The sequence below is a fragment of the Phoenix dactylifera genome, chromosome 18, assembly GCF_051530095.1.
Source record: "Phoenix dactylifera cultivar Ajwa chromosome 18, Ajwa_hap1_PhDact_Kaust_v1.1, whole genome shotgun sequence".
In the NCBI taxonomy this organism is placed as follows: domain Eukaryota; kingdom Viridiplantae; phylum Streptophyta; class Magnoliopsida; order Arecales; family Arecaceae; genus Phoenix; species Phoenix dactylifera.
In genome coordinates, this window is record NC_143207.1 from 17,981,650 (window position 1) to 18,004,908 (window position 23,259).

The 23,259-nt window shown below is 44.5% G+C and overlaps 2 protein-coding genes, 2 long non-coding RNA genes, 1 other non-coding gene and 1 pseudogene across 7 annotated transcripts; 3 read left to right on the top strand and 3 right to left on the bottom strand.

Moving 5' to 3' along the window:
- Positions 1–1,327: 1,327 nt before the first annotated feature.
- LOC103719816 (uncharacterized) lies at positions 1,328–3,705 on the bottom strand. Its single transcript, XM_008809227.6, has one exon. It carries the CDS (start codon positions 3,525–3,527, stop codon positions 1,557–1,559), a length of 1,971 nt encoding a protein of 656 aa, XP_008807449.4. The 5' UTR covers positions 3,528–3,705; the 3' UTR covers positions 1,328–1,556.
- A 7,108-nt stretch (positions 3,706–10,813) lies between these two features.
- LOC148699544 (uncharacterized) lies at positions 10,814–12,688 on the bottom strand. Of its 3 annotated transcripts, none has more exons than XR_015974760.1 (4): positions 12,351–12,687; positions 11,739–12,194; positions 11,226–11,444; positions 10,814–10,912 (listed from the first exon to the last, which is right to left on the bottom strand). It is a non-coding gene; the product is annotated as an uncharacterized LOC148699544 (long non-coding RNA). The 3 variants fall into 3 exon arrangements; XR_015974761.1 differs by having other exon boundaries at positions 10,833–11,149; positions 12,351–12,688; XR_015974759.2 differs by having other exon boundaries at positions 10,833–11,444; positions 12,351–12,688.
- An 840-nt stretch (positions 12,689–13,528) lies between these two features.
- LOC103719815 (large ribosomal subunit protein uL14) lies at positions 13,529–16,179 on the top strand. The gene is made up of 4 exons (XM_008809226.3): positions 13,529–13,642; positions 13,864–14,148; positions 15,448–15,489; positions 15,881–16,179. Exons 1-4 carry the CDS (start codon positions 13,630–13,632, stop codon positions 15,961–15,963), a joined length of 423 nt encoding a protein of 140 aa, XP_008807448.1. The 5' UTR covers positions 13,529–13,629; the 3' UTR covers positions 15,964–16,179.
- On the top strand, positions 14,805–14,936 carry LOC113463682 (small nucleolar RNA snoR137). Its single transcript, XR_003388365.3, has one exon. It is a non-coding gene; the product is annotated as a small nucleolar RNA snoR137 (small nucleolar RNA).
- A 3,696-nt stretch (positions 16,180–19,875) lies between the features above and the next one.
- On the top strand, positions 19,876–20,607 carry LOC103699524 (putative CCR4-associated factor 1 homolog 7 pseudogene; annotated as a pseudogene).
- Positions 20,608–21,947: 1,340 nt separating this feature from the next.
- LOC148699545 (uncharacterized) lies at positions 21,948–22,620 on the bottom strand. Its single transcript, XR_015974731.2, has 3 exons — positions 22,448–22,620; positions 22,253–22,345; positions 21,948–22,163 (listed from the first exon to the last, which is right to left on the bottom strand). It is a non-coding gene; the product is annotated as an uncharacterized LOC148699545 (long non-coding RNA).
- Positions 22,621–23,259: the final 639 nt, after the last annotated feature.

A 23,259-nucleotide genomic window follows, 5' to 3' on the forward strand; every position in this document is an offset into this window, starting at 1 on the left:
GCAAAAAAAGACGCAACATTTCAGTCTCATTCCTCTTTAAGGCCCAACTCTTCTTCAGCCTTGGTGTTGCAAACAAATAGAGCGATTCTGCTTAAGTAGCTAAAGTTAGTTCTAATCCTTCACGATGCATCTAGGAACATGAAACATAGCTGACCAGGACATTTGGAAACTAAACAGAACAATCCCCTTCAACCCAAATCTTCCAGCAATAATTCGAAGATTTCTTTCCACCAGCAATCCCAATTGAAGCTTAATTTTATGCACGCAAGGAATGCATTTATGCTGAGGAAGTCTTTATATATGCTGACATAGGAGATTACACATGGAGAGATGAAGCAAACACAGAGTCAGCAAAAGAGAGAGAAATGAATGGAGGGTTGATAATTCATGAGCTGGGATAGGCAGGAGTTGCAAGAACTGAAGATTTCATTCTTGCAGAATATAGCAGATTGCTGAGGAAGGGGGGAGGATGTTGACAAAAGAAAGAATAACATAAAATAAAATGAAAATGATAAAAGTAATGCCTCGTTATGGTCGACTAATTATCACGTAACCTCCTATTAGGTGATGCAGGCTTAAGAAATGAACAAGGGTTATATGCTCAGGGAAGATGGGCTTACATTCCGATTTCAAAATTGCTATAGGCATCAGCATTTTTTGTGTGCATGAATGTGACATTCAAGTCTTTCGAGTCAGGAGTTATCACTAACATATCACCACTGCATCAAAGCGAACAATGCCTGCTTTGTGATATTAACTTGCATACTCCTAGATTCATGAAAATGGATGGTCAAAACAGAAAATATGAAAAGAAAACAAGAACTTCCATGGTGCAGCAATTCAATATAAGTAATCATAAAATCGAGAGTCAATGAAGTAGATAATGCGGCAGTTGAGCATAAAAACTACTAGGAGGAAAAAAAATATTAAAGTTATTAAACATATGAATGTCGGTAGAACCTAACAATGACTATTTGCTTATATAAACTTTATTTAGTTCTCAAATCCTGATAGTTCAGATGATAAGTCATCTTATTCCATACGAGATTCCTCAGCTTACGATGGCTCAGAATGCAACCCAATGTTGAAGATCAAGTCAAGTCAGGGGCTTGCTAAAGTTAGCACAGCAAAATGCAGAACAAACCTACCATGAGTAAATCAATCCAATGCAAAGGAAATTTTTCTTCTACATTACAAATTGAACATCCATTAACACAAAACTGGTAGAAAGGTAGAATTGCTAAAGCAAAAGGCATTTACACAACTCCACTGAACAAATGATGAGAGAAAATATGCAACGAATTTCAGTTTGATCAACATAGAAATCTTGAGGGGGAAAAGGAAAGGAAAAAAGCATTTAACAAGTTGTCGCTGCCTAAAAATTCAATACAGGAGATGTGAATGGATGGGAGCATTGCATTGTCTTAACAAGCACAACATTCTACGATGTACATTGAACCCAAAGAGTCAAGCTCATTTATAGCAGCGGGTTCCAATATTCCAAGATCGAAGTTCATGTGGGGAAACAAAGAAAACAAGGGTAGTGAAAGCAAAACTCACAGTGAATCTTGGTCTATATCTATGCGAGTATGCCCTTCAGCACGGTAAAGCTCAAGCTGGTATATAGCTTTGGGAAGCAACTCTTTCAGAGAAGCATGCTGCGCCACAGCACTACGACTGACCGACTCAAGAGTCCCCAAGGCTTTTGCACGTTCCAGAGCTTCATTGCTGGGTACATGCAATGCCAAGTAACAGAGCAGAACCAGCCCCGGCAACTGAGCCTTCTCGCCCGGCCGCAGCAGTCTCATTAATGGAGGCACCCCCTCAAACTCCATGATAGCCTTGGAGTGCTCCACGCAGAGAAAATTCTCAGGGCTGGCAAACTTCCCTAAAGCAATTGCTGCCTCGGCAGCCACATCTGGATTCCAATGTCCGAGCTGAGCAACAAGCGGCCGCAGGGCCCGAGTCTCCCGGGCGGGGAAAGTCCGTGCCAATGAGCCAAGAGACTTAATGGCTGGAATCTGGAGCGACGGACTGCTCCCCTCCTGCGCTACCCTCAGGAGCTGCTCCACAGCCGATTTGGCGGCCGGAGAGTTCATCTTGAAAGCCGAGCGGCGGAGGTCGGCGTCGGACTCGGCAGCGGTGGCAATCTCCATCACGGTCATCAGGCAATTGAACTGAAGCTCGCCTTTCTCCCGCTCAAGGAGCTTGGAGAGGCAGAGCAGGCCCTTGGTCTCAGTGATCTTGCGGCTGTTCGAAACGCAATTCCGCGAGAGCATCCACAGGGCCTCGGAGCACGCCACCTTGAGCTGGAGCTTCACCTCGGGGCTCTCGTTCTCTCTCTCCTTGCGGTGGTGGTGGTAGTAGTAGTAGGGGGGGTGGGGGTGCTGGTCGCGAGAGGCCAAGACGCCTTTCCCGTTTGGGAGATTAGGGTAATTGGCCGCGGACTCGCGATTGATCCGGACGAGGGAGTGGAGGCTGGTGGGCTTCTTGGAATTGGGGGAGGCGTCGTCGAGGGGAAGCTCGAAGGAGAGGAGGGAGACGAGGGGGCGGATGGCGTTCTCGCGGGCGAACTCCTCCTGGGCGACGGGGTCGTGGGCGGCCATCCGGGCGACGAGGGCGGCAAGGCGGGCTTGGAGGCGCATCGGGGCGTCGGCGAGGACCTGGACCACGACGGGAACGGCTAGGTCCGCGACGATGAGGGAGACGAGTTCGCAGTCGGCGGAGAGGTTGGAGAGGGCGGCGGCGGCAGCGATCTGGGCGTCGAGGGAGGCGGCGCCGTCGCGGAGTAGGGCGAGCAGCGGCGGGACGCCGCCCTCCTCGATGATGATCTTCTTGTTGCGGCGGCTGTCGAGGGCGAGGTTGGCGAGGGAGGTGGCGGCCTCGGCGCGGTCGGAGGGGCGGGCGGCCATCTGGACGGCTGCGACGCAGGACCAGACCCAGGAGAGGATGGGGTCGGTGGAGGCGATGGGGGGGAGGGAGAGGACGAGGCCGCCGCCGCCTCCGCCACCGTCGGAGAGGTCGTCGAAGGAGTAGATGGAGAGGAGCCAGCGGAGATCGCCGAGGGAGGCGTCGAGGAGGGCAAGGGCCTTGCGGAAGTCGGCGGAGCCGGTGGTGATGGAGACGACGCGACGGATCACGCCGGCGCGGCGGCATCGGCGGGCGAGGGAGAGGGCGCGGTCGAGGGACTTAGAGGTCTGGGCGGCGATGCGGCGGGCCGGGCGCTCGTACGGGTTGGGGATGGCTGAGAGGCGGCGGACGGCGGCACGGAGCATGCCGGCGAGGAGGTCGGCCTGGCGGCCCAACTCGGCGCACTCGGACTTGAAGGACTCGGCCTCGCCCACGGCCTTGCGGACCCGCTCGGCGAGGAGGATCGGAAGGGAGAAATCCTCCTCGATGGTCTTCGCGCCGCCGGTGCCGGGGTCGACTCTGGCGCCACGGCCGCTGATCGTGGACATGATCGCCGAGTCCAGCTTATCTCTCCGGTGGTGACCGGAGTCGAAGGAGGAGGAGGACAACTCCATCATCTTGGTGAGAAAGCGAAAGGTGGAAGAGGAGAGATGGTTTAAGAAAGGAATGGATTGATCGGGGTTTCACGCCAGCGGGAAGCAGTTTCAAGTGCCTGGAACTGGGACTTCAATAATTCCGCCTTTATTCCAACCCTACTCCCGAACGTAGGGATAAGTTCCAGAATAAAATCTTGATCTATGTGAGTGAGACCTGATCCAGTATGAGATCATCATCTCTTCATCCATGCATGTCCATGGATCATTTGGATGACTCATTTAATCTTAATCTAATTTACTTGATAAGACTCCATCTCTGATTAAGTTGATATTTAACTTGTCAAGTCAAGTCAATACTATGATTTATATTTAACTAAAATTCTCTTGACCCAAACCCGATCTGAAAATAATCAGGTCAAGTCAAACTTTTCGAGTCAGGTCATTTTTTTAAATTTAAAAAGCTCACTAATCTTCTACAGCATTCTGCATTAAGAAGTAGCAATTCGAAGATAAATATGGTCAGTAGGAATAGGTAACTTCTCTCGATGAGAGGCTCCAATCACCAACTTATATAAGGGCCATTGAATTGGGTGGTGATACAATTGGTGATCTTAAATAAGAATGAGAATTTGTATGATATTAATCGGCGGCAGCAAATAGGCTGCACTTCAAATGGCACAGGAGAATTAGTTAACCCCATGTTATTTATTATGCACAAGTAATTTGCAATAGCACATATTAATTTGAGAAGGATCAAAATGGTTAATGAAAAATATAATACTATATTTGGATTGGTTCCGTTGGATACTAATATATTTATATTTATATTTTTTTTTGATAAATATAGATACATACATTGAATATTAGTCGGATGTAAAAATTTATATTCATATTTATTTTAACGGACATATATACAAATCGAATACTAAATATATATATATATATATATATATATATATATCTTTAAAATAATATTTTAAAAAATAAAAAATAGAAAAGTTGGGACAAGGTTCGGCATACTTGACTCGACTGATTGAGAGCCTTATTTTATTTATTAGGTCAATCTACTGTCGATCTCCCTGGCCCTACTTGACGTATTCCTCAAGTTGAGTATATGTTAAGCCTAAGTTTCTTCACCCACTGGCACTTCAATCTGGTTCTCAAATCAAACTCATTCTGTTGCTGGAAATTGGACCCGGAGGCCGCCGCGAAGCCGGGGAAGGAGGAGCTCCGCTGCTACAGGAGGCGGACGGCGGTGCGCCGGCTTGCTGCGTCCTCCGCCGCGGGGGGTGTGCGAGTCCTAAGAGGGGAGTGCGTCCAGTCCGGTCCTGCAAAAAAGCCGGTGGCCGGGCTCCCCGGCGCCGGCCCTCCGATGCCTAAGTCAGAGGGGGCAAGTATGTGGAGAGAGCAGGGAGGAGAGTATGTGGAGAAGACCGAAAAAATTCCCTTGGGAGGAAGAGGCCTCTCTCATTTCAGAGGGAGAAGCTCCCCTTTAATAGGGAGAGTGGCAGGATTACCTGTGATGTGACTGGGCGAATTAATGGGTTACCGTCACTGTCAGGGAGCTGTCACGATTGATCGGACCCGTTGGGGTGGTTGAACCGCCGGCCGTGGTGGGCCTGGGGTCCGTAGATGACAAGTGCATTGATTGCTGAGTGAACCGGTGGTCAGAAAGAGCCGTACGCTTTGATGGTTCAGTGATCCGGAGATCATCTTGAGCCGTGTTCATTTAATGACGGAGTGCATCGGAGGCCTGAGGGGGTCTCATGCATTAATGATAGGGTGTGCCGAATGTCTGCGGAGATCTTGTGCCTTAATGACTTGGGGATGGTGGCAGATTGAAGTGGAGTCATATATTTAGTTGTCAGATCCTTTGGAGGGTTAGGCGGAGATTGGATATTTGGCCAAGGCATGGGCTCGGCGGGGTTGCCTTTCTGGTCGGCGCTCTCTGGTCTCGGCCTTCTGGTCTCGGCCTTCTGGTCTCGGCTCTCTGGTCTCGGCCTTCTGGTCTCGGCCTTCTGTGCTCGGCCTTCTGTGCTCGGCAGCCTTCTGTGCTCGGCAGCCTTCTGTGCTCGGCCTGCTGTGCTCGGCTTGCTGTGCTCGGCTCGGCCTATGAGCTCGATCACTTAGAAGAGCCCGATCACTTGATGAGCTCGAGAGCGGAAGAGCTCGATCACTTGGATGAGTTCGAGAGCGGAAGAGCCCGATCACTTGGATGAGCTCGAGAGCGGACGGATTTGGGTGCTATAATTGCATTTGTGGGGTGGTCCATTTTTCCACCAACACTACCCCCCGACTTCCGAGTTCGAGCTGCCTTTTGGCTCGGACGAAGGAAGTAGTCCAGTCGTCGATCATCCTGTAATATAGCCAAATATATATGGAGATGTGCGTGCCAAGCAGGATGTACCTTTCATGCAGTTATAGTGCTTTAGGTCGACTCAGCGGCCTTCTTTGGCTTGTGGTCAACTCAGCAGGGTGCCCCCACTCAGATCGGGGCGTGTTGTCGTAGGAGGCGTCGAATGGCGTTGAAAGGCGTCGAATGTCGTCGAATGGCGTCGAAATATCGTCGAATGGCGTCGAAGTGTCGTCGAATGGCGTCGAAGTGTCGTCGAATGGCGTCGAAGTGTCGTCGAATGGCGTCGAATGGCGTCGAAGTGGCGTCGAAGTGGCGTCGAATGGCGTCGAAGTGGCGTCGAATGTCGTCGAAGTGTCGTCGAATGGCGTCGAATGGCGTCGAATGGCGTTGAAGTGGCGTCGAATGGCGTCGAAGTGGCGTCGAATGTCGTCGAAGTGTCGTCGAATGGCGTCGAATGGCGTCGAATGGCGTTGAAGTGGCGTCGAAGTGGCGTCGAAGTGGCGTCGAATGGCGTCGAAGTGGCGTTGAATGTCGTCGAAGTGTCGTCGAATGGCGTCGAAGTGGGCATCCCGAGCTTAGCCAGAGCATCATTGGAGACGCATACAGGAGACGGACTTCGTCCGTCGGCGATCGTGCGCCCTATTCGGGGCGACGTTGGTCGTTTTTTGGATTCTCCGACCTGGAAATAGATAAAATATTGAAATTATTTGAAGCCAAAGTGGCGTCCTGTACCTTTTGGAGATATTTTGATGGCTTCCGAGCTTCGAAGCCCCTCAGGCCTTGGCTCAGCACCGGCCTTCTTTGGCTCAATTTTCTGGGAGGTGTTCTGCATTCGGGCTTCTGAGCTCGGGTTTCGGAGCTTGGCAGCCTTCTGAGCTCGGCGGCCTTCGGTGCTCGGCGGCCTTCGGAGCTCGGCTTTCTGAGCTCGGCATTCTTCTGAGCTCGGCAGCCTTCTGGACCATGAAAGGATTTAGCTTCATAGTACTTTCTTGGGGTAGAATCTCCTATGAATCTAGCCAGAGGAGCGCTCATCCTTTGGAAGGCATACAAAATAAGGCATCAGCCGAGCTTTCATTATGTACTAAAATCCTTTTTTTAAAGCCTTGCAATGATGAGGGAAATAGCTACAGCATCGTCATAAAGAGGGCTCAACACCCTTTTGGTCTTCATCAGAAAAGGAGATGTGACTTTCACAGTGCACGGATGCTTTGAGGAAGCTCTTTTTTCCGAGCTCGGAGCTTCTGGTGCCTCTAGTTGCCCGCCCTCTGATGGTATTGATGATGCCCGTGAGAGGTCAGTTGTCATTCTGCTCCTTATGCGGCACTGGATTTTGTTCCTCGGGCTCTCTCCTGTAGGCATGATCACGGACAAAATAACTCAACCGACCTCGGCGGACAAGTGCCTCGATCCCATCACGAAGCTCGTAGCAATCCTCCGTATCATGGCCGCGATCTCGATGGAAGCGGCAGTACTTTTTCGAGTGCTTCCGCGACTCTGTCGGACGCATTCTCAATGGAGGTCGGAGGTAGCCCCGACCCTCAATCTCCATGAGAATTTCTGCTCGGGTGGATGTGAGAGGAGTGTACGTCTGAAATTTTTGGAGGGGAGACCCCGGGCGAGCTAGGCTCTTGGGCCAAGGAGGCTCTTTCTCATGCCAGGGGAATCTGCTACTTGGTTGGGAGTGCTCCTGGTGCTTCTTCTGCATCTTGGCAGGTTGTTCGGCTTCCTCCCGCCGAGAGGCCATGGCTTCCTCAGCCTTGGCGTACTTGCGAGCTCGGGCCAACATTTCGGTGAGGTCCGCAGGGAAGTTCTTCTCGATAGAGAAGAGGAACCTGTAAGACCGGGCTCCAGTCTTTAGTGCCGACATGGCGATTGACTGGTCCAGCTCCCGGACTTCCCATGTTGCGGCAGTAAACCGATCCAAGTACTCCTTGAAGGACTCTCCCTCCTCTTGTTTGATATCAAGGAGGGAGTCGGATGTCCGCCGCTGGGGCTGGCTGGCGGCAAAGTTGCCAGCAAATTGTCTGCCGAGCTGCTCAAAGGAAGAGACAGTACTCGGCTTCAGCCCGGTGAACCAAAGCCGGGCCGGTCCTCGGAGCGTTGCTGGAAAGGCTTTGCACATCATGGCCTCCGAGGCTCCTTGTAGGGCCATTAAGACCCGGTAACTCTCCAGGTGGTCAAGGAGATCAGCCTTGCCGTTGTAGGGCTCCACCTGGGGCATCTTGAACCGTAGCGGAACCGGTTCATCTTCAATCTCCGGGGAGAAGGGCGACTTCGTAGTAAACTCAAAGTCGTCATCACGCCCCGATTTCCTGCCATGGAGTGCCTGGATTTGGCGCTCCAGCTTCTCGACCTTCTTGTCGAGTTCATCATTCTGGAGGATCGCTGCAGCGGTTCGTTCGAGCGCAGGTTGCCCTGGAACCGACTCAGCTTCTGAAGGCTGTGGCCAGCCTCCATAGCCTCTGGCTGGGTGCTCTCTCCAGAGGGAGGCCTGGACTTGGGAGTCCTGACCTCGAAGGGGAAGTCCGCTTGTAGGAGGCTCCGGTTGAGCTGGAGCCGGAGGAGGCGGTGCCGTTGGGATGCCCCTGGGTTGCAAGCTTTGGACAGCGGTAGCCAAGGCTTGCACTTGTTGCACCAGAGCATCAAACTGCTCCGGCCGAACCTGAGGGGTTGACTCGGCCAGAGGTGGTGAGTTCCGGACGGAATGCTCAGGACTGGGTGGAAGACGTCGAGAGGCGTTGGAAGCCCCTTTGCTTCTTAGCTTCATGGCAACGAACTCGGGCCCTTCCTCTAGCGCCAACTGTTGCTGGAAATTGGACCCGGGGGCCGCCGCGAAGCCGGGGAAGGAGGAGCTCCGCTGCTACAGGAGGCGGACGGCGGTGCGCCGGCTTGCTGCGTCCTCCGCCGCGGGGGGTGTGCGAGTCCTAAGAGGGGAGTGCGTCCAGTCCGGTCCTGTCCTGCAAAAAAGCCGGTGGCCGGGCTCCCCGGCGCCGGCCCTCCGATGCCTAAGTCAGAGGGGGCAAGTATGTGGAGAGAGCAGGGAGGAGAGTATGTGGAGAAGACCGAAAAAATCCCCTTGGGAGGAAGAGGCCTCTCCCATTTCAGAGGGAGAAGCTCCCCTTTTATAGGGAGAGTGGCAGGATTACCTGTGATGTGACTGGGCGAATTAATGGGTTACCGTCACTGTCAGGGAGCTGTCACGATTGATCGGACCCGTTGGGGTGGTTGAACCGCCGGCCGTGGTGGGCCTGGGGTCCGTAGATGACAAGTGCATTGATTGCTGAGTGAACCGGTGGTCAGAAAGAGCCGTACGCTTTGATGGTTCAGTAATCCGGAGATCATCTTGAGCCGTGTTCATTTAATGACGGAGTGCATCGGAGGCCTGAGGGGGTCTCATGCATTAATGATAGGGTGTGCCGAATGTCTGCGGAGATCTTGTGCCTTAATGACTTGGGGATGGTGGCAGATTGAAGTGGAGTCATATATTTAGTTGTCAGATCCTTTGGAGGGTTAGGCGGAGATTGGATATTTGGCCAAGGCATGGGCTCGGCGGGGTTGCCTTTCTGGTCGGCGCTCTCTGGTCTCGGCCTTCTGGTCTCGGCCTTCTGGTCTCGGCTCTCTGGTCTCGGCCTTCTGGTCTCGGCCTTCTGTGCTCGGCCTTCTGTGCTCGGCAGCCTTCTGTGCTCGGCAGCCTTCTGTGCTCGGCCTGCTGTGCTCGGCTTGCTGTGCTCGGCTCGGCCTATGAGCTCGATCACTTAGAAGAGCCCGATCACTTGATGAGCTCGAGAGCGGAAGAGCTCGATCACTTGGATGAGCTCGAGAGCGGAAGAGCCCGATCACTTGGATGAGCTCAAGAGCGGACGGATTTGGGTGCTATAATTGCATTTGTGGGGTGGTCCATTTTTCCACCAACACATTCCTTTATGATGAATTCCAATTCCATCAAGTTGAGCTTTCTACCACTAAAGTCAGCCTTTTTAGAATTCTTTTGACGGCACAACGCAAGATGTAAATTTAAATAAACATAAACAATCCCAAAAACAACCTATTTCTCACCTCATTGAGAAGTGCACCCTAAAAATTTAGCCAAAAAGAAGAGGTGAAATTTCTATTGTATATGCCTGCACCAAGGAAAAACAAAAACGATATGTACTTGTAATCATTGGCCCCCAATTAGAACTCGTTTGGTTCGCAGAAAAAGAAGGGGGAAAAGTATGGTCAACGGAAAAGTAATGAGATGCCTCTTGTTTGGTTGGAGTTTTCAAAAGAAAGAGACGGAAAAATTATATTTCTATAGGAATATGATTCCCACATTTAATGAAAAAGTCTTCTCATGAGAAACATTGAAAAATTACTTTTTCATGAGGCAGAAATTACTCCATTTTTATTTTTTTCAAAAAAGCCCTACAACATTAAAGAGGCATTAAAGACCTAATTTTTATTAAGGGTATAATAGAAATTATACATAACTTTTTCAGGAAAGTGGATGGTCAACCAAACATAAACACTTTGAAAATTTGTCACTTTTCCATGGTCAACTAAACATGCCAAAAGTACTTTTCTAGGCATCCTCTTCCTAGGAATCTACTTCTTAGGGAGGAAAATGCTTTCCGCGAACCAAACGAGCCCTTGATTGATCTCCGAGGGGTGCATTTTCTAGTTTCCTGATAACCGGTTTGTTATGTGGAGGAAGGTCATGGCATCCACAACGATCAAGCCATCTTCTTTCAGAGCTCCTCTCAGCACCCTTGGAGCCACTTCATTTTCCACCATTTGCCGTATCACCCCCAGCTCCGCTCCGAAATTAAGGTCAAAGTTGTGGCCAATCACTTTGAAGATGCCTTGTAGGTTAGGAGGAGGAAGCTGTCTAGAGTGCTCCAAAATGTATATTTTTTGATTTTTTTTGAATGTGTTCGTACTAAAATTGTATGAATTATTCATTCTGAAAAATAAAAATAAGGTCAAAGCCAAGAGTCCTCGGAAGCTCAACTGCTTCTGGTGTGAAATGAAGAGAGATCTTTTGTTTAAGCCTGTTTTGCATGCGGTTCAACTGCAGCACAAGCATAATTCATGTCAGAGAAGGTTAAGATAGAACACATATGATGGTACCATTAACATTTCAGCATGTTCCATGAGGAAGCCAATTTCTTTCAAGATTGATCGAATAGCAAAACTAAGAGATGTTCAACTGACAGAAATTCATCATTGAACTCCTTTTTTATACTTCTAGGCATTGTCCAAAATAGTTGCAAAACTTGATCCTATTATGATGGGCCTACCTGTATCCCTGGCAAAGTAACAACATTTATAAAGTTTGTTGATTTTTTGTTAATACCATACTGCATTACAATGATCACACATACCTTGGGCTGTTCAGATATAAACTGATATGTGGCTTGAAGCACTTATGTGTTGTCAATTCCAGCCTTGGTAAATATTCTCAGAGCCAAACCATCCTTCTGCTCCAAAAGGGATTTCATCAAATGCTCAGATTCCACAACTTGTTGCTTGCACAGTCATGCTGCATCTATGGCACCAATTATCCCTTCCCACGCCATTTCAGTGAATTCTCATTAGTCGATCTGGTGCGGAAAATAAAAATAAGTTCAGCTGCAAAGATTAGATCAGTTTAATTGTCAATCATGAACACCATGATGTTTTATGGACCCAAATGTATGATAAGCCCTTCCTATGAGAAATTGCTAAGGCAATAAATAGCACTAAAAAGAGCACCATGGCCTACATGTCGAACTCAAACATCAATGTCTAAAACTCACATGAATAGCAGACTAAGTCATCAGAAAAGCAGGGTATAAGCTACAATAAAAATTGGCAAATACTGTCATATATGAAATCGAAAGTGACCATAATAGTACCTAATTACTTGCTTTTGATTGTCACACAGGTTGAATAACACCAATGAAGAAAAAAGAGTGAAGCTCCAGGATGTAATGCATGAATTTTGGTTCCTTTCAACAGTACAACTATTGGATGGCTGCCCCTTTCAGAGTTCTCCATGAATACGCCTAGTGATGATGCAAAGAGGATGAAATGGAACCAAGATTCTCACTACTTTACCAATTAAACTATGACTTCATGGACCCAGATGAATGTCCAAAGAACATCAAAATGCTTCCCTTGTATGATTCATCTGCACATGTAAACTACTGGTTCTGACACCTCTGTCATTACGAGTTTGCAGCTCCAAATCAAGCAAGGAAGAGTCCTCCTTCCCTTTCATCGACAAAGGAACCAGTTTTATGGGGCTAATGCTTTACCATTGTGCGTTCTTATCCAATGCCAAAGCGGAAACTTACTACCATAAATCACTCCTGAAAGAAAGTACAGAATCCTTAGTTCATTTGTTAAAGGAGCAACCTTTAGTGTCGATTATTGTAATCTAGTATATTTAAATCGCCTTGAAAACAATGACAACCATACATTCATCTATTCAATTCCAAGAAAAATAGGACACTGAGAAGCAATACCAGAGACGAGCTTCCATAGCTGTACTGAGGAGGAGTGGTGGAGTGGAACTGGCGACAACGGAGACCCTTCCGCAAGTGCCCACAAGAGCCCATGGCTCTGATCACATCTCTGATTCCAGCCCACGATGGAGAAGCGGCGGAGAAGGGGAGGAGAGAGCGGCGACGGGCGGTCCTTGCGGTGGCTGCCCTCCCCATCATGGCGAGAGCTTCTCGGCGATAGATTTGGATTCGGGGAGCGAGATGGAGAGAGGGTTTTGGAAAGTTTCTTGTGGAGGGATTTAGTATCAGAGATAGTAATGGCGGAAAGGTATAGGCATTAAGTAGGCAACTCAATGAAGACAAAATAGATAAAGGATCCACATGTGGGCATATAAACCTAACATTTTTAATCTACCTAGGGCTAGGATGGAAACTCCCTGATTGCGCTTTATATACATATAAAATTTTTGTTTAGATTAAAAAATTATTTTATGAGGAATGCGTTTTAACATTTAATCCATGCTTAAGAAAAAAATGGAGATTAAAAGCCTAGAATGTGGGTAGGATTGGGTTGGATTTTTATTAAAATTGTCTTCACCATAATTTTTTAGCTATTTGGGATTTGATAAAGACTTTTGCATTCCATCCATCATTATTAGCAATTTAAAATTGATGGTAGACGTGCAGTAAGGGTGACCTAGTTTAAGCAATTTTAAGTTTAGCATAAAATAAATTTAGATCATATATAAATTGATTTTATCTAACATATTTATTGAGCGAGTTGGATTCCAGGTCTATTTTGATTCGTTTAATAATTAGATCAAATTATAAATCAATTAATTTAATTTATTTAAAAACATTTAATTTCATTTATTTATCTATTAAATAAATTATGTAAATTATATTGAATTATTTATGTGGAGAAGATCTTGCAACCCCATGAGAACCCTCTTGTGGCATAGAGGAAGTAACTTAATTCAAGCTCATTTATCCTTGTTTTTACAGAGCTCTATGTATTTTTTTATTAAAAAATATCTTTTTAAGAAAAATACAAATTCAAAATTTTAAAAATATATATATAAAAAAAATAAATATACAATATCTTAAATTTTAACGTACCTGACGCTTCTTAACATATTATTTTTTATTAAAAATTATTTTACTTTACTATAAAATAAGGAAGGGCTTTTATGTAATTTCATTCCCCAAACCCTAGAGCCGCCCTTCCCGCGGTAGCATAAAACGGGAAGGCCGCCGCTACCAAACCCTCCCGTAGGCTCAGATTCGGAGCTCTTCCAAGATGTCGAAGCGAGGTATCTCTCTCCTTCCCTTACCCCTTTGTGGATTTTAGGGTTTTTGGATCTCTCTATATGGTTCTCTTCATCGTTCTTATCGTGGTTTTCCACGCCCCGATCCATCTATTCGAGGGTTTTCTTTCGTAGTTCTCGTTCAAATCGCCATACTATGCGGAGACTATTTAGGTTTTTCTGAGGTGTTCGAATGGCATTTTTTTTTTATCTCTTGTTGTATGTAGGGCGTGGAGGGTCGGCGGGGAACAAGTTCCGGATGTCGCTGGGTCTGCCGGTGGCGGCGACGGTGAACTGCGCGGACAACACGGGGGCGAAGAACCTCTACATTATCTCGGTTAAGGGAATCAAGGGGCGGCTCAACCGGCTGCCTTCGGCCTGCGTCGGGGACATGGTGATGGCCACCGTCAAGAAGGGGAAGCCCGATCTTAGGAAGAAGGTCATGCCCGCCGTCATCGTCCGCCAGCGCAAGCCCTGGCGCCGAAAGGACGGCGTCTACATGTACTTTGAAGGTATGCCCGCTGCCCTTTTCTGAGGTTTTTAGTTTGGAAACTAAAATTAAAACTGTAGTTATGTTTGGTGTGCTTCCTTATGAATTTAGTTTCAGTTTTCTGGTGTTACTTGGTGCTAATTTTTACTTCTATATGGATTCTCTGTTCATTATTATAATAAATGAAATTAAAAGAATGCTTCTTTTTGTATCATTGGTTTTTTTTTGTGAAAATGAAGGTGAACTGCTCCCAGGGACTTAAATTTTATGTGCTTATTTGACTACAACTCTGCCTACATTTTTTGCAAGTATTGTTTGCTCATGTCAGCACTCAATTGTGTTGTGGTACTTTCATAGAGTTAAGCAGACGCACATATGAATGTGCAAATATTTGGATAATGAGTATTGCTAGTCCAACTCTAGCACACATTTTGTGTTCTGCTTTTCCTTTATAATGATTTCAAAATAATGATCATCATAGGATTAACGGGGGTACATGGAAGTTCATTGATATATATATATATATAGTTTATGGTTTTTCTCTTATTGTATTTTCTCTAGATTATGTTGTCTGTTTTATCTATTTGAAGTGCAATCTCTAGATTACATTATGTAGTATGGTAAAATCTCAGAATTTCCACATAGTGTGCTCTTTCATTCCCTTAAAGTTCGTCTCAAGTTGCTTCTTCATTGACCGAGTGGCCTATATTGGCCATTCACAATCAGAAGCATATATTTAGAAAATTGGCCAGTATTTAACAGCATGATGCTTTTACTGTAGCATTATGTTACCTGTCTCCTGGTAAATAATGTTTTCAAATATGCTTCATTTTAGTTATAGCGACTTAAGCATTCTAGAATTGTTTTTGTCCTTGTATCTTTTGTCAGCCTGGTCTTATTTTGGTTTTGCGAGATGTTGCATAGGTGGTTAGTTTTTGGTCTTTATAGCATAAACTACATACTTTCTTCGGTATCATGATAGCTTAAAAATAAATAACTTTGTTCTTTCCTAAAAATTTTATGTATAAATGTGTTAGTCACAAGTGCCAAGCATCAATCAGTTCAGCATTTTGTGGACTTCATGCTTCAGAACTGAAGATTCACTCTTCACTTTAAGTAACAAGGCAATGCAATTTTGGCTATGGGATCATCTTGCTGCTTTCATTGGTTCATCATTTTGCCCTGCTTAAATTTTGTCATCATGAAAATGCAAAACAGAAGCTGCAGAGTATTATTTGTGTAGAAATCTATATTTCCATGCTACTATTGTCTTGTGTGAAAATTCTTGTTTCATAATGCTGTTTTCTTGCAAACTGTGCAGATAATGCTGGAGTTATCGTGAATCCAAAGGGGGAAATGAAAGGTATGACATATGCTATTTGGCAAATTGAAGCATATTATATATATATAAAGAAAAGTAGCAGAGTCTACAACATCTTGTTTCTCATTATAGCCACCTCAGTTTCGCATTATAGCATTGATAATTAGACCTCAACTCTGTTGAAGTAATACACTGATCTGCTGGTGAAGTTCCACGAAAAATTCTCAACAAGAGTTCTCGGAATCCTGATTGAATTTTCAAATCACATAGAGAAATTCATGATTTCTAAGGAGTTTCTTGTGGAAGACATGGTTATTATGATCATAAAGACAAACATATAATGTTTCAGTTTGAAATGTGCCTCATGTATCAAATTTTACTAAAAAATTATGAGGGAAGTGATCAGACTGACTTTTGTATGTTGTGGTTGCAGGCTCTGCCATTACTGGACCCATTGGAAAAGAATGTGCTGATCTATGGCCAAGGATTGCTAGTGCAGCAAATGCCATTGTGTAATGGCCAGGCGTGCTCAAAATCAACAGCAGCAAAAAAATAAGGTCCCTCGGCAGTGTTGAAAGACCTATTTAGCTACTGGTTTGTTAGTGTTTTTGGAAGAGTCTCTTTTGTTTGAACACATTCTGCTGTTGTTGAAGATCAAATATGCTTATTTTTCTTCCGTTTGTCAAAATTACTGGGATTATAAGCTTTCCTTATTATCTGTGTTATTATTTATATGCTATTACATGTATCGCAATTATCTTGGCATTCTATAAGATTAACATTGTTTGGCCAATTTGTAGAGATATATTGGTTTATTTTGACAAAGATAAGAAGGCCAACGTCTTATACATTCCATATTAATGAGTTCCCAAAGAGATCTCATTCAAGACGAAAACCTATAAATATATTTAATCTTCATATGCTCATCTTATGAAAAACATCGTGCATAAATTACATGTCACTGGTTCTGCTTGCTTTGGTTCTGAACTAGGGACAATTTCCAAGATCTTAATGCTAGGGACATTGATAAGCAAGCAGCCTGGCTCCTTTCAGCCCTACGTAGATGAATATGCAAGTTTTGGGCTCTGTTTAAATTTCGTTAGCCACCTGGCGGCAGATATGTTTAGCTATAGGTGATCATCTCTTAATCCAATATTTATGTGTGTAAAATATTCCGGATATCCGTAACTACAGGTGATAATCTCTTAATCCAATATTTATGTGTTCGAAATGTTCCTTATTTTGTGGGAAAAAGTGAAAGATAAAGAGGAAGAAAATGGTGCTATCTTCCTCTTTTTCTTTTTTTTTTTTTGGGTCAAAAATAGGAGGGGTGGGGGAGAGGGACCAGCCGACCTGTGTAACAGCCTTTTACCAGGACATGCTCGATATAGATTACAGGTTTCGCGTACCTTCTCCGATCCGTGGGCTTACCGTCTCATGTGTGGGTACGGTATTCTAGTGCCATCTTGATATAGATGGAAGGAAAGCATATCCGTCAACGAGTCGTCAAGTTGGATGGAATTATCGTTTTTTTACCATCAGGCTACCATCTTGATGGCAAATGGTGCTTTCTTTGGAGCAGAAATCCCTGCTGTAGAGTGTTGTGCTGCTTTTGCTGACTGGCATCGAAAAATGAATGGCCATCAGACAAAGAAGCTTTTTTTTTTTTTTGGCTAATACGGGTGGATCATACCTGACGGGTATGGATACACCCACTAAAGTCAAAAAAAAAAAAAAGAAGAAGAAGAAGAAGAAGAAGAACAAGAAGAAGAAGAAGAAGAAAGAAAGAAGAAAAAGAAAGAAGAAGAAGAAGAACGAGCATGCATACCGTATCCTATTTGGTGGCCATCTATCGCTTGAATAGATGGTATGTCGTGCGGCCCGTGCGCCATTTATCGCTTGAATTGAAGGCTGCACGACATTCTGCTGTGCCACGTAAGCAACATGAGCTCAGCTGCCTCAACGGCAGTATTATCTTCTCCCCGACCAGGATGGGAGCAATCGTGCACCAACCCGGGAGCTTGGATGCGCCCTCCTCGTTCAGATTCTGATGGTATACGGACATGCCCTGACAAAAAGCCTGACGCATGCTGTGACGATAGCACTCCTTCTAGTGTATATTTGGATGTTCCAATGCTACTGACGAGGAAGGGAAAGATACGACCCCTATCCAATGCTCCTCTCCTTTGCCAATAAAAATTTAGGATTGGTTCTCATGAAGGAATCCGACTCTTGGATAGGATTCATCTAGTTCACACTAGGATTATTCTCTAGACTATGTTGTCTGTTTTATCTATTTTTGAAGTGCAGTCTCTAGATTACATTATGTAGCATCATAAAATCTCAGAATTCCCACTTAGTGTGCTCTTTCATTCCCTTAAAGTTCGTCTCAATTTGCTTCATTATTGGCTGAGTCATCGAACAAAACAGTCTACAAGCATGCGTACCATATCATATTTGACCATATATCTTTCAAACGGAAGGCTACATAATATTATGCCGCGTGGCCTATGCAGCAAGAATCTCGGTGAAGAAATTACTCCTGAAAATAGCATCCAAAAAAAAATTACTATATTTGGTTGAAGTTGATCTTGCATAAAAATATTGTCAAATTTTTAATAATGCTTTTGAATAAATAATTCAAGTAATGATTTTTTTTTTAATTCATTTGTTGGTCATTTATGATCCACTTATATGAAAGCTATCAATATGGACCATTTTGAATATCGAAATAAATTTATATGAGTTAATAAACATTTTTAAATTAATTATACATTATATTAGAAACTATATTTTTTATTATAAATTATCTCTACTTGGTAATCTCGTATGAAAAAAAATACCATCCTTATGGTACTATTTGTTTTACCTTTTTTTTTACAGTAAAATAAATGTTCGATTCATCATTTATTTTATTATATTTTTTTGTTTTTTTGTCATACTAAATATGATAATTTGACATGAGTTTTTTTTTTAACCAAGTGAACCCTAACTGTAAGTAGGACTTTAGGCAGCTTGTCAAGCATGCGTGCGATTTGAGGATGCCCCCCTTGGCCAATTGCAAGCACCGAAGCCATAAAGAAAGAAGATGCCCGTGGGTTTGAGAAACATGGGTTTTGAGATTCCCATGGGAGGGCTGGCACGGTTCATGGTCACAAATCTAAGCTGGTGCCACGTTGTCGTCTAACTTTGTGTCCTTCATCCAAGGAGGATAGAGGCAAGTGGGTCCGCCTAAGGCATTGACCTTGTCTGCTCGCCCGGCAAAAAGAATGATTCGCTTTAAAAATCATGATTGAGCCTCGGTTTGGTACGGAAGGATGGATAAAGATGAAAGGATGGATGTTGACCAAAAAAAAGATGAAAGGATGGACAAGAATCCATCATCTCTCCGTTTTCTAGTTAGTCCAGAAAGAAATAATATTTTTACTAAACTATTTTTTGATTAAAAAAAAGAAAGAAAGAATAGGTGACGATGGGCTAGTGACATTGAGAAGAATAGGGACGGTAGCTGGAGCAAGAAAAGGAAGAATGTGGATATGATGAAAAAAAAAAAAGGAGGACGGGTTAGGGTCTTGTAAAAAAAATAATAAAAAATAATTTTGTCAATGTAAAAACTTACCCTTCCAATTTAGAAGAATGTAAATTAATGAGTCAAGAAGAATGGGCAATTCTTTCTTTTCATCCATACTTCCTAATTTTTTTTGAATATAATAGTGGATGGAGATCATCCATCCTTCCAACCTCATCTATTCTCTCTTTCTATCGCTATCCAAACCAAACATAGTGTTAATGCATATTGATCTTTCAAGAAGAGTCTTTATTTACAACAAATCTGCTATCTTCCGAACGTTGTTATATATAGGTCATTAGTTCCACCAAATTTATATTAAAATATTAAGAACCAAAAATTATTTAAGATAAAATAAAATAAAAAGTATTAATATATGTGCATCAAATATCATTATTAGTTTCTTATCATAGTACAAATAAAAGTAATCAAGAATTATTTCTTATTAAAGAGCTTGTAAGAAAATTTATTAATAATATAGGAACCATAAAAGTTAATTTCTACATATTTTTAACAATAAAGTTTTAAAAATATTGTATAAAATAAAACAAATTATTTTTTATTTTTGTTAAAAAGAAAATTTGGGTTTCACAGACTTTTGTGTCCACCGGTCCCACAATAGAGAGTTTGTTTTTCTTGATAAGCTCCCGTCTTTCCATCTACTTCTTAATATTGTTCAACCCTCCTAACGTTTCAGATTAGGACATTCATTAGGAGTTTTAGATTTGATTTTATGGAAAATTCATTGCTCCTGTTTGGATGCGAGCCTTGGCTTTTTCTTAAATTGCCGAAGGTCTCTCCCTCGACAGCCAACGGTCTCTACAACTTGAGCCTCAACGTACTGAAGTGTGTCCAGCGGAATGAAGAGAATCGGCAGCGACATCACGATCCGGGAGGTCTGGGAAGACAACCTCCGTGACGAGTTCGCTCTGATCCGCGAGATCGTTGACAAATACCCCCACGTCGCCGTGAACGTCGAGTTCCCCGGCGAAAACGTTCAGCGTCTCGGCAACTTCGAAAGCCCCGCCGACTCCCGCTACCAGACTATCCAAACTAACGTCGAACTCCTGCAGTACCCCATCCGGATCACCCTCACCTCCTTCGACGATTCCGGCGACCTCCCCTTCTTTCCCTTCGACAAAGGCTACCGCTGCGTCTGGCAGTTCAACTTCCAGGAGTTCGACGTCGATGCTGACATGGCCGACCCTGATGCCGTCGAGCTCCGCGGACACGGTGTCGACTTTGGGAAGTTCCGGGAGCAGGGGATCAACGCCTGCGACTTTGGCGAGCTCCTGATGCCCTCCGGTGCCGTCCTCAATGACTCGGTCGAGTGGATCACCTTCGATGGTGGATGTGACATGGCCTTCCTCCTCAGGATACTGACGGGCCGCAGGCTCCCCGAGACCCGGGAGGGGTTCTTCGCGCTCCTCCACATCTTCTTCCCGACGGTGTACGACGTCAAGCACCTGACAGCATTCTGCGATGATCTCGACGGGGGGCTCGTCCAGGTCGCCGTGCAGTTGGGCGTGGAGAAGGTCGGCGTCTGCCACCAGGCGGGCTGCGACAGCTTGGTCACCGCCTCGCGTATTTAGGAAGATGAAGGAGAAGTACTTCGATGGAGCCATTGAGAAATATGGTGGGTCGCTGCATGGTCTCAACCTCAAAAACTGAGGAAGCCATCTATCTTGCTCTCTGTTATCACGTGCATGACAAGTGCTTTACTTATAAGAGATAATAATATTACCTGTTTGACTTCATAATTTCAGTTTACAAGCTTGCATGGATAAATATCACTTGCTCCGATCCTCATTTCTTAAATTCATCTCCTCTTCCCGTCTTTTCTCTCGTCCCTATCACTACAAAAGAATGGACATTTTCCGGCGCTTTCTAGGGTCTTTCCCGACGCTTATAAGCGTCGGTAGATCTCCTGGCCACGCTCCCCAAAGCGTGGGTAACACGTCGGGCAGGTGGGCATGGGCTCGGTTTAGGCCGACGCGTCAAGAAAGCGTCGTCGACCTATGCCGACGCTTTCTAGCGTCGTTCATTGCGGACGTAACCGACGCGTAAAAGCGTCGGCGAGAAGGTTGGTTACTGTGGGACTTGGCCGACGCTTAAAAGCGTCATTAAAGGCGTGCCAGTTTACGTGCCATTGCTTTTTCCGACGCTTATAAGCGTCGGCATTAAATTTTTTTTAAAAAAAAATTGTAAAAGTAATTTTTAAATACTCTGTGTACATTAAATTCTAACAAAACAAATACACTGAATCACATATATAACAAAATACAAGTCACAAACAAGAACTTTGATTACATTCATATTATCATATTTGATTACATTGTACTTCAAAAACATTCTAAAAACATACAAGTCAAATTCCTAAATACACAATCTACGATATGTATCAAGGGTCGGCATCATCATCTCTACGAGTAGATGAAGTATCATCAACCTACAAGAAAAAAAAAATATTTTAGAAACTAAAAATACGAAAGTCATCACGCTCATACAAGAATACATTATAATTACATAAAATATTCAAATAGATTTAGTTATGTACCGGAGGAGCAAATCTCTGCAAAAAGGATAAAATATGGTCAAGCTGGTCCTGCAAAGATTGTATCTTCAACTCTTGGCTTTGCTTCAACTCCGCCATATCAGTCATATGACTCTGCCTCATCTCCTCTATCCTTGTCTCATATGACTGCTTTATCTGTGCCATCTCTGTCTTCAAACTACAAACCTCTGCAGTGCTAGTATCTTGTCTGGCATCTTGGGTATATCGGCTCACTGCAGATAGCTGAGTGGGGGTAACTCCGACACCGTAACCCCTCACGCGACCATAACGTTCTGGGCCCATCAATTCAGTATACACCTGAGCCTCGACGCGACTGACCGCGTCGAATGATGATGACTCCCCGACACGCTTTGAAATAAGATTTGTAGCTCTTTCCTATATCTCTCTCTAAAAAAAAAACAGTCACATTAATATTTTAAAAGAAGTAAAATTAATAAAAAAATTGTGATCAAATAAAAAATGAATACATACAACTATATTTCTCGACTCGTCCTGGACAAAGCTGCCATCTCGGTGGGTGTGGGTCATCTTATAAAACTCTACCTCACCAGGCTCCCTTCCATGCTCTACTATCTACACATACGGAAAGTATATTGGCAAACTATATATTATGATACGTGCTATATGTTAGTAAAATTTCAAATAGTTTCAAAAGAACTTACGAATTCATTTCTACGTCTCGCATAACTCTTCGAGCCTGAAGTATGAGGAACTGCTTGAGATGCTCGTGCAGCTCTACCAATATTAGAATATGTCTGACAAAATAAAAGCACACAGTATAATATGATTCAATGTATATATTTTCAATCTATATTAATAATAAATATAATATAAAATATTGAAACAATATACGTGACCTGTCCTTTTTCAGAAAACCAGTAGTGAACAAGCTCCCTCCACTGCTGAGGGTATACATCAGGAGGAGTCACACGAGCAACCTCCTCCTCTGTCATACCCTCGCGCTTGAAGTCCGTCTTCAATTTTGCTTTATATTCTTTCCATTTGCAGTTGAGGGACTTTAGCACCCAATCATGGCTCTCTGGAGGGAGTACAAACTTACCCTACAACAAGATACAGAATGTTATAATAATATTAAACCTCAAAAGTAAAATTATGGTAGTAAACAAATTAACATACAGAAGGTATCAAATTAAAAAGAACAAATTCAATTCATTATCTGTATGAGTCTAAGAAGCTCAACCTTATACGAAGGAAGCATGTCATTCCACTTCGTATAGTTGAGCGGACACAGCTGACCCTTGCGTGCAACCGATCCTAAAAAGCTTGATAGAAGACTTCTAGCTCTATTGATGGGCTGGCCCAATTCGTTGCATCGGATGATGATCTTCTCACCCGGAGGAAGCTTCCACACATCCTTTGCTTGAGTGGTTCCCCGTCTTGTCCTCACTGTCCCTTGTCCATCTATTCAAATTAAAAAGTCTTAAAAAGTTGAAGACAAATATGAACATAAAATATGAACTTTAAATCGAATTACCCTGGATCCGGAGCTCATCCTCCGGACAATCAGCAGGAGGCTCGTGCAGAGATCCTGACTCGTGCTGCTGGTGCTCACATGGCTGCTGGGACTGCAGGGACTGCTCAGAAGTAGATCCCACCTGAGAATGCTGGAACTCCACATCTCTAAATCGTCTCCCTCGGGGCATATTGT

Coding starts and splice junctions, on each gene's coding strand:
- LOC103719816 (XM_008809227.6), bottom strand. CDS start 3,527: ATGATGGAGTTGTCCTCCTCCTCCTTCGACTCCGGTCACCACCGGAGA.
- LOC103719815 (XM_008809226.3), top strand. Junction 14,149..15,447: donor CGTCTACATGTACTTTGAAG/GTATGCCCGCTG, acceptor CAAACTGTGCAG/ATAATGCTGGAGTTATCGTG. Junction 15,490..15,880: donor TCCAAAGGGGGAAATGAAAG/GTATGACATATG, acceptor TTGTGGTTGCAG/GCTCTGCCATTACTGGACCC.